Raw genomic sequence first — 14,601 nt, forward strand, 5'->3', positions numbered from 1 at the left:
TAGTCTATGAAGGTGGTTTTTTTTTACAGATGCAATTTAAATATTTGTTTGTTTGTTTGTACTATATGGCAACACAGATTATTGAAGGTGTTTATGCACTGAATTTGGGGCAAATTATATATAAAAATAAATAAATGTAGCTATGGGACTTCGTTGCCCTTTGTTTGACCTGTCAGGGCCATTAATGCCTGTAACATCAACCCAAAAATAGTAAAACAATGACAGGGAGAATTTTCTGCAGCGTGTACTTTTCCTTTTGATCCCTTGGTATTTTTTTCCCTTAAATCCTAAAAAAAACAACTTCCCCAATGACCCTTAAAGGGCTCCGTACTAATATGTTTATGTAGGTAAGAAGGTTTTGAATGCAGGACTTTAACTTGTAGTGGAGTATTGTCACATTTGAGGTATTAGTACTTTTTTCTTAGGCTCAATAAAGGACCTGAAAACTTTTTCCACCACGGATCCTCTCACACGGGAACTAAAGCCCCCTAGATTAATTAATCTTCCCCCCTGTCACCCAAAAAAAAAAAAAAAAAAAAAAAGATAAGATCAAACAAGATAGGATAAGACTTTTATTAATCCCACTGTGGGGAAATGTTGTCATCACAGCAGCATAGGAACACATTTAGGGAAAAAAAGGTGCACACAATGAGAAAAAAAATTACAAATACGTATACAATAAAATAAGATAGATCAAAAATAATTATTAGGTTAGGTTAGGGTTAGGTAGTTACTTTATTAATCCCCGAGGGGATTTTTTTTTTCCGCTACAGCAGCATACAGGAAGCAAAAAGATAATAATAGAAAGCAATAAAATAGCAGTAAAAATATTCAATATTAAATATAAAATATAAAATGCACAGTATATACAGTACAGTATATATCTATATATATTATATACAAACAACAGTGTTTAGAAAGAGTAACACAAATGAATACATACACACACAAACTACACAAAAAATAAATAAAAACAAACAAACAAAGAAGTGTCTTATTTTTGCTGCGAATTGCAATATTATTATTTTTTTCCCAGCATATCATAATCTCTAAATACTGGAACCTGAATATTTTCCAGGATCAAACTGCCTGTGAGACCGAACAGCGGGTATTAAAAACCTCCGTCAGTTTCCGGTTCCGTTGGCTGAGATCCTCTTCCGGTTGCCCGGGCCGCTCCGTCACATGACGAAGCTACGACGGCTAACACGTTTAGCTCCGGTTGTCAAACCTCCGGTCCCGGAACGGAGAAACCCCGACTCGGACTAACAAAGCGTGTCGCAAAAGTCTTCGAAATCTCTGGTAAGTCAACAGCTTCTTCTTCTTCTTTTGTTGTTGTTGTTGTTGTTGTTTGTGTGTGCGCGGTGTCTCTTTATACTAAACTGGTTCAGTGGGCATCGTATACCGTTGAGTTTTGCCGAAGCTAGCCGAGCCGAAGTAGTAAACAGGGAGTTCCTCCGGTGTCGGAGGGGAGTTCGGCTCACGGTACCGGCCCGGTTCGGTTTTCACCGCGGAGATAACCTCACCCTCCGTTTAACGTGTTGTTTGAAGGTTAGCGGGGGGGAGCGTTTTTTTTTTTTTTTTTTTAACTACCTTCATCGGCAGGTAGTTGTTGTTGTTGTTGTTTGTTTGTTTGTTTTTTCCAGCCGAACTCGTCGCCAGCTGCACTTTGTTTGTGTCTCAACGCCGCCGGTTAAATATCAACACGTCATGGTGTAAATAACTCGATGAACGAGCAACAAGTCTGGCGTCAAAACAAACCCGAGAAATGTACCTGGAGGAAGTACCCGCGTGCTCGGCTCGGCTCGGCTCGTGACTTTCTCCTCCCTCTTTTTTTTTTTTTTTTTTTAAAGTGTTTACCTGAAATGACTCCCAAAAAACAACAACAACAACAACATCGCTAATGCTAGCATTGCTGGCTGTGAAGTAACCACCGGCCTTAATTGGAAATGAGCTAATTGACTGTTTGACCTCCTATAATCTGTGATTTATTTATTTATTTATTTTTGCTGTAAAGGCTCGTTTTGTGTGTGTGTTTTTTTTTTTTTTTTTTTTTTTGTGTAACAAGTTTGCAGCCTGTAAATGTCGCCGGTCTTTGTTGTCGGTGACATCTGTTCCACCTGCTGGAGGCCTCGCGTGTCTTCATCGTTTTCTATCCGTGCTGGGTCACCTGACCACACTTCCCACCACAGCACAGAGAGGTCTGCAGTCAGGAGAAAACATCTGGGCGGCTCTTGCAGCAGTGAACTTCTTCTTCCATCTGTGTGTGTGTGTGTGTGGGAACGTTCAATTCATTGCGATCCGTGAAAGCACTGACTCCTTCCTTTCACACCCGAGTTGTTGCTGAGTGTGGATGTTCGCCCGGCGAGAGTCGCATCCGTTGTCACTCGAGACTTTTGACAAAAGGGACGTTTCCCACCTCGTATTTGCACTCTGATGGTTTTTTTGTGTGTGTGTGTGTGTCCCCGCCCGACGCTGCTTTCTCACCATTACTGTACCGACCGTGGTTGCTGACACTCGCAAGTAATTGTGAATGTTTCCCAGGCCCATTATTACGTTCTTAGAAAACAGATTATTTTGTCCAACCGGTCACCTGGAAACCAAATGGTTACCGAGTTAATCGCGAAAGACGAACAAAACCGGTGTTAGCCCGGGGAGTCGGCAAGATACTTTACTGGCGTTACGAATCAAATTTTATTGTTATTACTTTGAGTGGGCCGCTCACAATTACTGCACGAGCGCCTCTTTGCAATATTAAAGCATAATCGTCAAAATCGTATTTGTTCATCTGTACAAAAACAGCTGGATGAAACGAATGGAAATATCAGATTTCCATCACTGTTTCTGTGCCGTTTTCCACCTTTTTTTGAGGTTCAACTGACTTGTTTTTTTTGTTTTGTTGTTTTTTTTACATTAGGTTTAATGATACATGAGTGGAGAATTAATACTATTAAAAAAATTTTTTTTAACATTTATATCGAGGTGCTTAATTTCTCACATTCAACCAACTCCATTTTTTTTATGAGCATTTTTAGTGACCTAAACTTAACCGATGTATTTGCAGAGAGGAACACCGCAGCCGCTCAACAGCTCTTCTCCTTCATAAGCTGCGTACTGTCAAGTTACAATTATCCTCATACTATAAAATTTGGCATCAACTGAGGTCTCCTGATGGTTGACAGCCCCATCACAGAGCAGACTGTTGGTCCTATCTTTTCAGTCAGATGCTAAAGTATTCATTTTCACTTTTCAGTTATAATGGACTAATGATATTAATCATGACTAAAGCAGGACTATTATGAACAGCGGCATCGTTTTGGGTCACGTAATGTGCACGCACATCACTTCCTGCACCCGCCGGTGCTGATTGGGCGCGCTGCAGCGCGCGGTCGGCCGAAAGGTGGTCGTCCGGTGCCTTTATTGATTTAGTCCGTGTTTTCATTTAATTTCCAGCAGTCTATGAAAACATGACAAAGGTGACTGGCTGATAAGATGCGGGGGACATTGGACTTTTAACAGAGAGAAATCAGGGTGGGGATGACATGAGGGCACACGCGGAGGAGGAATATTTTACAAGTGAATTCACCCGATAAAACGCGGCACCTTTTTGATTACCAGACGTTACGGACTGCAGGGATCGTTTTACCCGCGTCTGGTTTCATCATCACCATCATCATACATCAAACGAGCCGCGACGCTAACGTTATTGATTTGTGGTTTCTCAATATGTGAAAGTTAGATCTGCTCTGAATCTCGATGCCTTCTAATCTCGGTTCAATGATTGATAAATCGAGATAAGATTTTTTTTTTTACGTCTCATAAACCGTGTGCCGTTTTGGTCTTAAGGCCAGCGGACCACAGTTCGGGCGCTATTTTGACGGAAGTGGGGAAATGATGAGGTTTTGGTGTCTGTGGGTGCGAGTCTGTTTGAAAGTTTGTGGTTCCTTTTTAAAAGAAAGAAAGAAAAGCTGGAGCACTACAGTACTGCTGGGATTTAAGAGCCACGCTAATGACCAATAGTAACCTACGGTGTCCCCTCTTTCACCCTCCCTCCGCCTCTCTCTCCCACATGGCATTGTAGAGAGGGACTTCTCTTTCCTACTCAACCTCTTCACGATACCGAGTCATTAAACTTCTGCCTGATAAGTCACGGGGGGTTGTTTTTTTTTTGGCATCTTCGAGGCGCATCAGGGGAGCTCGTCCGTCAGACCCACAGATAATATCGACAGACTGAGGTTGTGGACTCACATGGGCGAGATGGAGAGCCCATAAATAAGACATCAACTTCAGAGGTAAGGTCAGCCCGTCACAGAACCGCTGTTGCTGATTTTTATTTTTAATTTTTTTTTAATTTTAAGGTTAAATAGGTGCTTTGTGTCAAAGTGTTGTGCTTTTTATTTAGGATTTCAGCTCATGTTGCCCTGCAGCTAAAATTCCTTTTACTGGAAACCGTTTATGTTGTTTTGGTGGTAAATTGTAGGCCGCTGTTGTCAAAAGCTGACATGGATGTTTTAAAGGCAAATATAGTCGTTGTCATACTTTTGCCTCATTATTTTTTTTTTTATTAGCAATGTTAGCGAACACAAAGTAAATATTGATATTATTATGGCGCCAAAAGTTACCCGGGTCGGCTTACGCTAACAGAAATGTTCTCTCGCTTTATTACTTTATCCGACTTTTATCTTTGTCCGTTCTGAACATTAACCACTTCACTGCTGTACGACGGTTAGCAGCTCATCGGGAGGGCTCGGCAAATTATCACCCACACCGCCACGCTTGTTGTTTCATTCGTTCGGTTTTCCGTTTCTATTGAACATAATCTGACCGGAGTTTTGTAACTTGAACAGGTCTACGTGTAATCGTATTTTCATTTTGCTGAAATAGAACCACGTTTTTATACCCAGCAGGTCGTTACAGCGGCTGTTTTTTATTATTATTATTATTATTATTATTATTATTAGTGGAATAGGGCGATATGATGCTATATACCGTAAATTGACTTTGTCAGCTGATTTTCCTGTGCTGTTTATACTTACATTTACGGTCTCTGTTTCAGCACTCTGGTGAGTTCATTGCATCACTGAGATAAAGCAGCTTCATTTGTCAGCTATTAAATTCACTGCGTTGTGCAGTGGCCTCTCAGACGTGTCCACTTCATCCACCGTATCCAGGAGATTAGACTAAATATCGGAGACGTCCCTCAATAATAACAACAGTGCTACAAACTACAATCTCTTGAAATGACCATAGAGTTGAATCAGCTTTGCTCTAAAACCGTCCCCACAAAAACTGAATCTAATATCCTGCGTGACGGTCGAGTTTACTGCAGGACCGTTGAATTAAACCGCTTCTGTAATGTAGACCGAATCAACAGGCAGTCGATTTAACAGTCACAAAGTAAAGCGTTGTCTTGCATGACGTGACAAAACTCATCCGACGGCTTTTCCGCGTCGTTTTATTTGTCACGCAAAGTACCCGACGTCTGTCTGTCTGTCTGTCCGTCTGTGGCGCGTTTCCATCATTGCAGGCCGATTTAAGAATAGCCCCAAAAATAAATCCTGCATGTGTGTGCATGTCTGCTGAATCAGTTTCCTGAAATGTATTCTTGTGTGACACATGACAAGACTTTCATTTCTGCTTTTACATCCAGTTGGCTTCTCTGTGCGCCCACGGGCCGGATCTGAGCTAAGCTTTTTTTTTTTTTTTTTTTTTTTTATTAATATATTTCAGATCTTTCTAAGAAGTAAGTTGTGCTTAAGCACAATAAACGCCCCTCCCGTGCCATCCAACCACATCCCTATTTTGGACATGTACAGTCTACTCAAGAGCGTCGGGAGGTTTAAATCCCGACCTCGCTCTGCGGTAACGGCGTACGCGCATGTGGTGTCTTTGTCCATCTCCTCATTGGAGATCATCGTCCCCCTTGGTGAGGGACATTGTGTGTGCCGTAAGCCGTCTTGTTCTCTTATTTGTGCCGGATAGTCGTCGGACCGCTGCTCAGACCGCTGCGCCTGCAAACATCTACGGTGCCTTGCAGATCCGCAACAAACAGAATCTGTCCAATCCACCAGAGCTTTTGTGCAGCAGGATTTCCTCGGAGGAGGAGAAGGAGGAGGAGGAGGAGGAGGGGCGGATGCAAGTGAAAAATGTAGCTTCAGGGGATTTTCTTTTTGCCTGAGGGGATTTTTGTTGTTGTTGTTGTTGTTTTTTTTGTTTTGTTATACTGCATAACATTTCCATCGTAACTGAATGTTTTTTTGTTGTTGTTTTTTTGCAGTTACACGTTGATTTCGTAATGACAAGCTGCTGTGCAGAAGATGTCCACGCTGTCTGTGACTGATATCCCAGATGTTGGTCATGGTAAAAGGAACTCCTTCTTTCACTTGTATTGTTGTATTGTTTAAAGGTCTTGTTTTTTATGCTTTTGGAGTGGGTGTGCAGGCCGTCTTCATGTTCTGTAATCCTTTTTTTCATTTTTATTTTTTTTTTATTTTAGGCCACTTAAAAGGAACGTTTTGATTTAGAATGAAACAAAGTTCCTGAATTTCTGGGTTTCTTCTGAATAGTAGTAGTAGTTTTCCTGAAATACATACATATATATATATATATATATATAACATGACAGTTTATTTCTGTAGCCTCTAACAAAAGAGTAGTTTCAGCAGAAGTTTAAAAACGTGCAACGGTTGTTTACATTTTTCTGTCTCCGAACGTAGTTGTTTATTTCCGACACCTGTAATAACTGACGAAGATGGAGCGGAACAGTGCTGCAGGCTGGCCGGTGTTTGTTTTCAGCGGTTTTTGTTCCCCCTCCGTCAGATGAGAGTAAGGTGTTTGACGGGGCCTCTGAGCTGCAGCTGGACTGCATGGTTGAGGAGGGCAGTGGAAGCTCGGCAATGAAGCACGAAGGCCTGCTGTCGCTGACCGACCTCTCGCAGCCGGACGACTTCCCCGCTCCGCCTCGTAACGGCCCTCCGCTGAGCGAGATGAGCAGCCCTCTGCCGATCGAGCCGAACGACATTAAGCCGGATCCGGCTGCCGGCGACACGTCTGCCAGCACGGGTGAGAGAAAAGTCCTTCGCTCAAATGTCGGCGTGCAGTTGCTGCAAATGTTGCTGCCGCAGTCACTTTTGAGCGATGTTTGAGTCCGTTTCACTTGTGGCGTGTTTGTACTGAGACCGGCGTCACAACCGCCACAGACCCGACTAACCTGTCCTTTTTCTTTCTTCTAATAATCCCCTCCTAATCTCAGACATGTCTATCCCATAGTTTGACCTTTTGTATGATTTGGTGACACTGAGCATGCTCATTCTGACCTGGAAATGCTTATAATAATAATAATGATGATTAAAAACAACAATACAAATAATAACAATATTAATAATAGTAGTAAAAAGAAAAGTAAGAATACAAAATCAGAATTATTAAACAAAAATAAAAAGGTATAATAAGGATTAATGATAAAAAAAAATAATAATATGAAAAACATACAATTAAAATGATTTCAAAATAAGAGAAGAATACAAATTCAGAAAGTTTTAATGAAAATTATAATAATAATCTTTTGCACATTCAAGGGTGGGTTAGCTGAGGGTAAATGAGCAGACGGGTTTTTATTGTTCGCTGTTAATATGGTTTATTTGTGTGTGTGTGTGTGTGTGTGTGTGTGTGTGTGTGTGTGTGTGTGTGTGTGTGTGTGTGTGTGTGTGTGTGTGTGTGTGTGTGTGTGTAGATGGTCAGCCGGTGAAGAGAAAGAAGGGACCCGCCCCGAAGATGCTCGGCAACGAGGTTTGCAGTGTGTGCGGCGACAAGGCCTCCGGCTTCCACTACAACGTGCTGAGCTGCGAGGGCTGCAAGGGCTTCTTCCGCCGCAGCGTCATCAAAAGTGCCCAGTACTCCTGCAAGAACAACGGCCGCTGCGAAATGGACATGTACATGCGCCGCAAGTGCCAGCAGTGCCGCCTGCGCAAGTGCCGGGAGGCCGGCATGCTGGAGCAGTGTGAGTGTTTGTCGGAGGGGACGGTTCAGATTTCGAAAAAACTCGACCGGGTAGATTTAGTGAGTCGCCTCTCTGACCCGCAGGTGTTCTTTCTGAGGAACAAATCCGGCTGAAAAAGCTGAAGAAGCAGCACGAGGAGGAAACGGCCCGCACGTCCGCCGTGGTCACGCCCACCCCTCCGCAGGAGGTGGCCGCACTCGAGCCGCAGCAGCAGGAGATGATCGAGAAGCTGGTGGCCATGCAGAAGCAATGCAACAAGAGGTCGTTCCTGGACCGACCGAAAGTGACGGTAAGTGACCCCGTTCAAAGGAAAACTGCTTTTAAGATGTAGCTGCTCATGAAGTCCACGGCGGTCTGTCTTCAAATGATGATGATGAAGAAGAAGGAAAAAAAAAAAAAAAAAAGCCTATATTGTCATCGTATTGTGCAAAAATACAACAAAGTTAGCCGTGATACTCCTGGCTGGTGCGTTAAAGTTAAAACGCATCACAAAAAACAAGTCCTATACAGATAAATAAATGCATAAATATAAGAAGTCTCTGTAAACAGTGGGTGTGGTACTCTGCAGAGTTAATATGATTGTTGTATTTTGTGAAAGCTGCCGTTTGGGTTGATTAATGGTGCGACTGGAGATGCATATCAAACAGCCAGACTGTGTTTCCTTTGAACCCTTTTAGCGAGATTTACTTGACTACTCTGATTTCCTTCCAGCCATGGCCGCAGAGTCAGGACCTGCAGAATCGAGAAGTGCGTCAGCAGCGCTTCGCCCACTTCACCGAGCTCGCCATCATGTCGGTCCAGGAGATTGTGGACTTTGCGAAGCAGCTCCCTGGTTTCCTCGAGCTCACAAGAGAAGACCAGATCGCTCTGCTGAAGACGTCGACCATAGAGGTGTGTTGGTGGGGATTCATCATGAGATGCTGTTGGTTCGGAATTAAACTGATGTCGAATAAACTCTTTTGTAAACGTCACAAGTGAATGAACTGCAGGCATATTCAAACAAAACATATTCGCATCCTCTGAAGTCGTGCATTACTTTGACTATTCCATTTCCATTTGTCTCTTATTTGTTCCCGTTTTAACGTCTCACTCGCCGAGATATTTGTCCCCCTCAGATTATGCTGCTCGAGACGTCTCGGCGTTACAACCCCGCCATCGATAGCATCACATTTCTGAAGGACTTTAGCTATAATAAGGAGGATTTCGCCAAAGCAGGTGCAGTTCCTCATTTCTGCCCGTCAGGTGTTTGTAGACGATGTGAATATTTGGAGTCAGTGAAGCTGATTCTGCTCGTCCCATCTGTCTCGTGAAATTTGAGAAAGAAAGTAACAGGACGGTTTTGCCATTGTAAGGTTGTTTTTTTTTTTTACTGAAATGGTCTTTTTTTGTACATATACTAACAATTTTACATTCTTATAGTATAGGCTGTTTGATATGCATTTCCTTATAGCGATAAAGAAGCCTTTGTTGCTGTTACTTGTTTCCAGTAATGTCATCTCCTCTGCTCAGTAAGCCGTGAAGCTCACAGCGTATTATTGCTCCACATTTCCTACTTTGAAATGAGGTTTTGCCTCCTCATCTCTCTCTTGTATCTTCATGTCTTCTCCCCTCAGGGCTTCAGTTTGAGTTCATCAACCCCATCTTTGAGTTTTCAAAAGGAATGAACGACCTCCACCTGGACGAGGCCGAATACGCTCTGCTCATTGCGATCAACATCTTTTCTGCAGGTCAGAACTCATGATGGACACAACCTGCCGTTTACCCTGGTTCGCGGGGTTCAATAAAATCTCAATAAAATGGTTCTCCTTTTAATTCATTAAGGGGCAAATAGATGGTTTAGCGTTTCAGTTTGACATTTTTTTTTTTCAGAAAGCAGGCGTCACATTTAGACCAGAATCAAATCTGATTATCCTGCAGTGGAGGAGATTAACATTCCTGTGTTTGATGATCTTTGTTTAGATCGGCCCAACGTGCAGGATCACGACCTGGTGGAGCGGCTGCAGCAGCCCTACGTGGATGCACTGCGCTCTTACATCATGATAAAGAGACCAAATGTAAGCACCCGGCAACATTTACATAACCTGTTCTGTGGTAACGGGACAGTGTCTCATCATAACCTGGTTGACGTCATCGCGACAAGCACACTGGGTCACGGCTGAGGTTACGTTTCGTTATTGAGATTAGTGGTGGAGGTGTGTGCTCAGTGAGGCCATTTAGAGAAACTGTCAGGCAGCTTCTAAGTACAAACCACCTTTTTTTTTTTTTTTTTTTTACATCATCTGAAAACAGTTCAACACTTGTGAAGTGATCATAGAGTTCAAGTTTCTTCTCTTCAGTTTCTTTTTTTTTTTTAATTAAATTTTTTATAATTGTGTTTCATCGTTTTCCTCAGGATCACTTGATGTTCCCGCGCATGCTGATGAAGCTGGTGAGCCTCCGCACGCTAAGCAGCGTCCACTCGGAGCAGGTTTTCGCCCTTCGCCTCCAGGACAAGAAGCTTCCCCCGCTGCTGTCCGAAATCTGGGACGTCAACGAGTGACTGCGAACCTCGATGTCACACTTTGCGGATTTTGACGAAGCCCGAGACGAACACGGTATCCAGCAAAAGATCACTGACTCCTCTTTCTGCCGGCCTGGTCAGGGACTGCTTACAGCATTGAGGAGGTTTTTTTTTGTTTTTTGCTTTTTTTTTCGTGGGGGGGGGGGCTTCGTCGCTCTCCAACAGACTGCTAAACGGTTTTATGTTCATGAGGAGAAACACGAACACCTAGTTTTCTTTAAACCTTTTTTGTTTCGTTTTTCCTTCAGTGTAGATGCTGACGTGATTGTGGTGAAGTTAAGTACCAGCATCCAGCTCGTTAACCAGTTATCTCTGATTTCAATTCTTGTCCAAAATGATGTCACTCTCTCGTGCAGTTCTCTACTCTTTCTCTAACAGTTATAACCAGGAAGTACTGAGCAGGTCTTGGCTGTGGTCGTCTTAATTGTGAGGATTACTTTTGAAATGGTGACATTTGCAGTTGTGCAATAGATGGGAACGGCTGCAGAGTCGGGGCACGAGCAGACCCACGTCCGCTCTTCACTTTATTGATGTTAGGTTGAAACGGTAGGCCGTCTGGTTGGTGTTGTGCGTCGTGAAATGGCGGCAGGTTGTTTGTGTGTTCCCCGTGGCGTCGGTGCAGAGATCAAACGGTGGGTGTCGTCGCTCAGGTAAAGTAATGTGAAGTCCACCTCTGGAAACTGGAGGCGTCTTTAAACTTTAGTTCGATTACTTTGCTTCCAACCGCATAAGGGACCTTTTAATGGTCATTTTTCTAGATACCCATTCATGTAAATTGTATATTTATTTTTCACACATAAAATGTATAGCGTGCACACATGAAAAGCATCCACAAGATTGTACAATCACATAACAAACGCACAAACCTCCGCAAGATGTTAAACGGAAAGCAGCGGTGGGATCTTTTTTTTCACTTGGTGCACTGGTACCTTATTTGAACAGGTGGTAGTAATGTGACTTTAAGTTCCATTTAAAAGATTAAATGTTTTTTTTTTTTTTTTTTTTTTTAAAGGAAGTTGAGCTGACATCTCCGTGACCCTCCTCTCAGACAAACAAAACGTTGTTTCCACAAATCCAAAATACAAAGAACTCACTGTATTAACGGCTCGTTCGTGGTTATGTGTATGTGAAATGTACTTTTAATCCATTTCATTAATATCTAATTTGTCACTAGCATTTAGTGTGAGAAAATGCATATACAGAGTACATTTTAGTTTGATGAAGATATTGCAACCGTTTATGTTGATATACTGTATGAATAATACTGAGGGGGGGGGAGGTGGATGTGTATCTGAATATCTAGTGCGAAAACTAACTTGATCTAAAGGTCTTTTATAGTCCTGAGTATCCTCCTTGAACAGATACTGGACATCAACAGCTTTAACTCGTCAGATTTTTTTAAAGCCTCTCCTCCTAAAAACAAACAAATGTACCAAAACGTTATTAACAGGGAGCAGAGAGAACAACAGGAAATGAGTAGACCTTAAAATCAAACTTCCAAACTAACTACAGAGATCTCGATGTGTATATATTCGTGCTGCGTTTTCCTGTCAGTGTGAAACGCCGCTGAACGGGTGTAAATTCTTAATTGTGAAGTTTATTCTCTCTTCCTACATCAGTTGAAACGGTCAAATACTGGACGATGTCTTTTGCAGTCGGTCATTTCACCTTCAGACGTCCTGAACCGAAAATGTAAAAGCTGTTTGATCTTATATTAAAACTGTATCGGACCGTTTCAGCTGAAGTGGGACATTGATTCTTCACATAAGCTCAGATGTCCACTCTTCTAACTGTGAAACATGCACACGGGGTGTTGTTGTGATCCCACCTGATCCAAATTAGTTCATTTTTGTCCTAACGCACTTCTTGATGGTTTTTAATATTATAAAAAAAAAAATTTTTTATGTTAAACTTCCACCCAAACTGGACTTTTTTAAAAAAAAAAAATTTTTTTTACTCCATCCACCAACATGTTTGTATTGTATGTTTTTGTTTAAATGAATCACCTGTTATGAACCTCCCAGATGATCAGATCATGTTTTTAATTTAATTTTTTTTATTAGTAGACTTTTTGACATGTCAAAGTAGAGAAAGCACACGTGTTACAAATGCCTTCGTTGTACTAAAGCGTCGCAGTGAGCTGCCGCCACAAACTGAAGCGGCTACAAGGAATTCGCCCGTCTCTCATTTTATCATTTACACTCGTGCTTTTCCGACTGTGGCTTGTTAAAATGTGAAAAAGAGCTCAAATTGCTCAAGATCAAGGGAATACTACAGCATTTACTAATAAAACTCTAATAATGGTAAAGTCATAAATTTGTGATTTAACTCCTCTTAGTTCAGCTAGAAAATATAAAACCGATTATGTTTCGTCGCGCTGATTAAATGATCCAACGGCACGTAATTCGCTGCTTCAGCCCCTGGCTTGCCCCTGATTTTAAATGTGTACTTCTTAAAACGCAAAAGATTGCAAAAACATAGTGAGCGCCACCTGTTGGTCAGCTCAATGAATACAAGCAATTTTGATGTTGTTCTTTCACATTCTTTCATTGTATTAAATGAAACGGCAGAATCGTGACAAACACATTAGTAACCAGAGTGTTTTTCTTCCTCTTTCTCAACTGTACAAAAAAAAGGTTACAGTTGAGTAATTTTTCCTGCCACTGGGAGCTTAATTGTACAAGACGACAGGAAGAGTTCAAGTTTCATTCCTGTCTTTTAGCTGTGTCGCATTGCTAAAAGTTGCCTGAATAAAATCTCCAGCGTCATATTGGTGAAATAAATTATACTGAGTGTAGCTTTACCCACTTCTTTTATTTAACAGCAGGACCTCATCGAGTCGGTGGTGTCCTGTCATTTTTCTGACCACGTATTGTATCAAACCTTTTGCCTTCCTTGTCAAAAATTTAAGTTTTTTTTCTTTTTTTTTCTGATGCTCTAAAAAAAGGGGGGAAATATTTTTGCTATTGATTTTCTAACATTCTCACAACCCTTCAATAAAGTATTTACTGATTTTATTTTGTTAAGCAGATTAGCGAGTACACGATTGTTAAACCACTATTGATTTGTTTCAGTTGGCTCTGCAAAACTTTCTTTTGCGTCCCGTTTTGCAATGAAATGTGAAGTTTTTTTTTTTTTAATGTAGGTTTTGGTTTGATGCTTGCTGAGTATCTGTAGCCAAACACTAACCATCAAGTTTTAAAGTCGCCGTTGCAGTCCTGGGGGGAATTTTCCAGCTTGCCCCGGGTTGAATCTCATGTCAGTAGACACGGGGAGTTTGATGAAGCAGATTTATTTTGTCACAGCGTGCTCTAATCAAATCAAAAAAGCATCAGTCGTCGGCTCTTTCTTTGTGTACAGGTCGTGTTCAATGCTGTAGGTATGGAGGTTAGTTGTACTGTATATACTGTAATTGTACTCTCTGATCTCATTTAATTCCTGTCTTCGAAGGGTGACACTGTAAACATTATTGATATATAGAAATGCAAACCTATTTTAATACTTGTAACTCCTGAAGACCTTCTGTTTTGTATGTACAGTATAAATTAAAGCTCTGCTGTAGTGCTGTTATACGCTTGCAATCAGAATCTGTTTTTTTTTTAAATTTTGTATTAGTCAGACAAAACCTCAGTGGTTGTTTACGTATGCTGGTGTTTATTTGATGCGTAAATCAGACACCTTCTTTTCTCAGTTTATTTGCCAGAGAATGAAACATTTTACTTTTGACTCTGATTCCATCATTAATTATTGGGAATCACAAATCTGAGGGTTTTGAATTGATTAGCAAGCAAACAAGGGAACTTACTGTAAGAAAGGTATCCTCAGAGGTCACAGAAGATGATGTCTGCAACACATTGATGTAACCCTACCATATAAAAAAAATGTATGCTCGATAAAGTACAAAACATCCTGATCATATTCAAGGTAAACAAACCTCTAAATTATACATTTAACAACATACTGTACACCAAAAATAGCATTTGCCTCTCAATTTTGTAGGGTGACTAGTTAAGTCACTCAGATTTATATTGTAAAACAAATTGTT

General features: G+C 41.5%; 1 protein-coding gene across 3 annotated transcripts; it reads left to right on the forward strand.

The window, feature by feature from the left end:
* Positions 1-1,182: 1,182 nt before the first annotated feature.
* On the forward strand, positions 1,183-14,126 carry nr1h3 (nuclear receptor subfamily 1, group H, member 3). Of its 3 annotated transcripts, none has more exons than XM_069719865.1 (11): positions 1,183-1,299; positions 4,079-4,289; positions 6,275-6,357; positions 6,817-7,059; positions 7,730-7,996; positions 8,080-8,285; positions 8,708-8,887; positions 9,112-9,211; positions 9,610-9,723; positions 9,956-10,050; positions 10,389-14,126. In XM_069719865.1, the coding sequence occupies exons 3-11, from the start codon at positions 6,315-6,317 to the stop codon at positions 10,533-10,535; spliced, it is 1,395 nt and encodes a 464-aa protein (XP_069575966.1). In that variant the 5' UTR covers positions 1,183-1,299; positions 4,079-4,289; positions 6,275-6,314; the 3' UTR covers positions 10,536-14,126. The 3 variants fall into 3 exon arrangements, with proteins under 3 accessions (XP_069575966.1, XP_069575967.1, XP_069575968.1); XM_069719866.1 differs by having other exon boundaries at positions 4,180-4,289; XM_069719867.1 differs by lacking the exon at positions 4,079-4,289.
* Positions 14,127-14,601: the final 475 nt, after the last annotated feature.

This window comes from Brachyistius frenatus, unplaced genomic scaffold (assembly GCF_029030835.1).
Source record: "Brachyistius frenatus isolate BFR_SWC_R1_liver_20210118 unplaced genomic scaffold, ASM2903083v1 Contig_226, whole genome shotgun sequence".
Lineage (NCBI taxonomy): Eukaryota > Metazoa > Chordata > Actinopteri > Embiotocidae > Brachyistius > Brachyistius frenatus.

What these genes read in the sequence shown, in the direction of transcription:
- nr1h3 (XM_069719865.1), top strand. Translation starts at nt 6,315, where the DNA reads ATGTCCACGCTGTCTGTGACTGATATCCCAGATGTTGGTCATG. An exon ending in TATCCCAGATGTTGGTCATG is followed by an intron (nt 6,358 to 6,816) that starts GTAAAAGGAACT and finishes CCCCTCCGTCAG; the next exon opens with ATGAGAGTAAGGTGTTTGAC. An exon ending in CGACACGTCTGCCAGCACGG is followed by an intron (nt 7,060 to 7,729) that starts GTGAGAGAAAAG and finishes GTGTGTGTGTAG; the next exon opens with ATGGTCAGCCGGTGAAGAGA.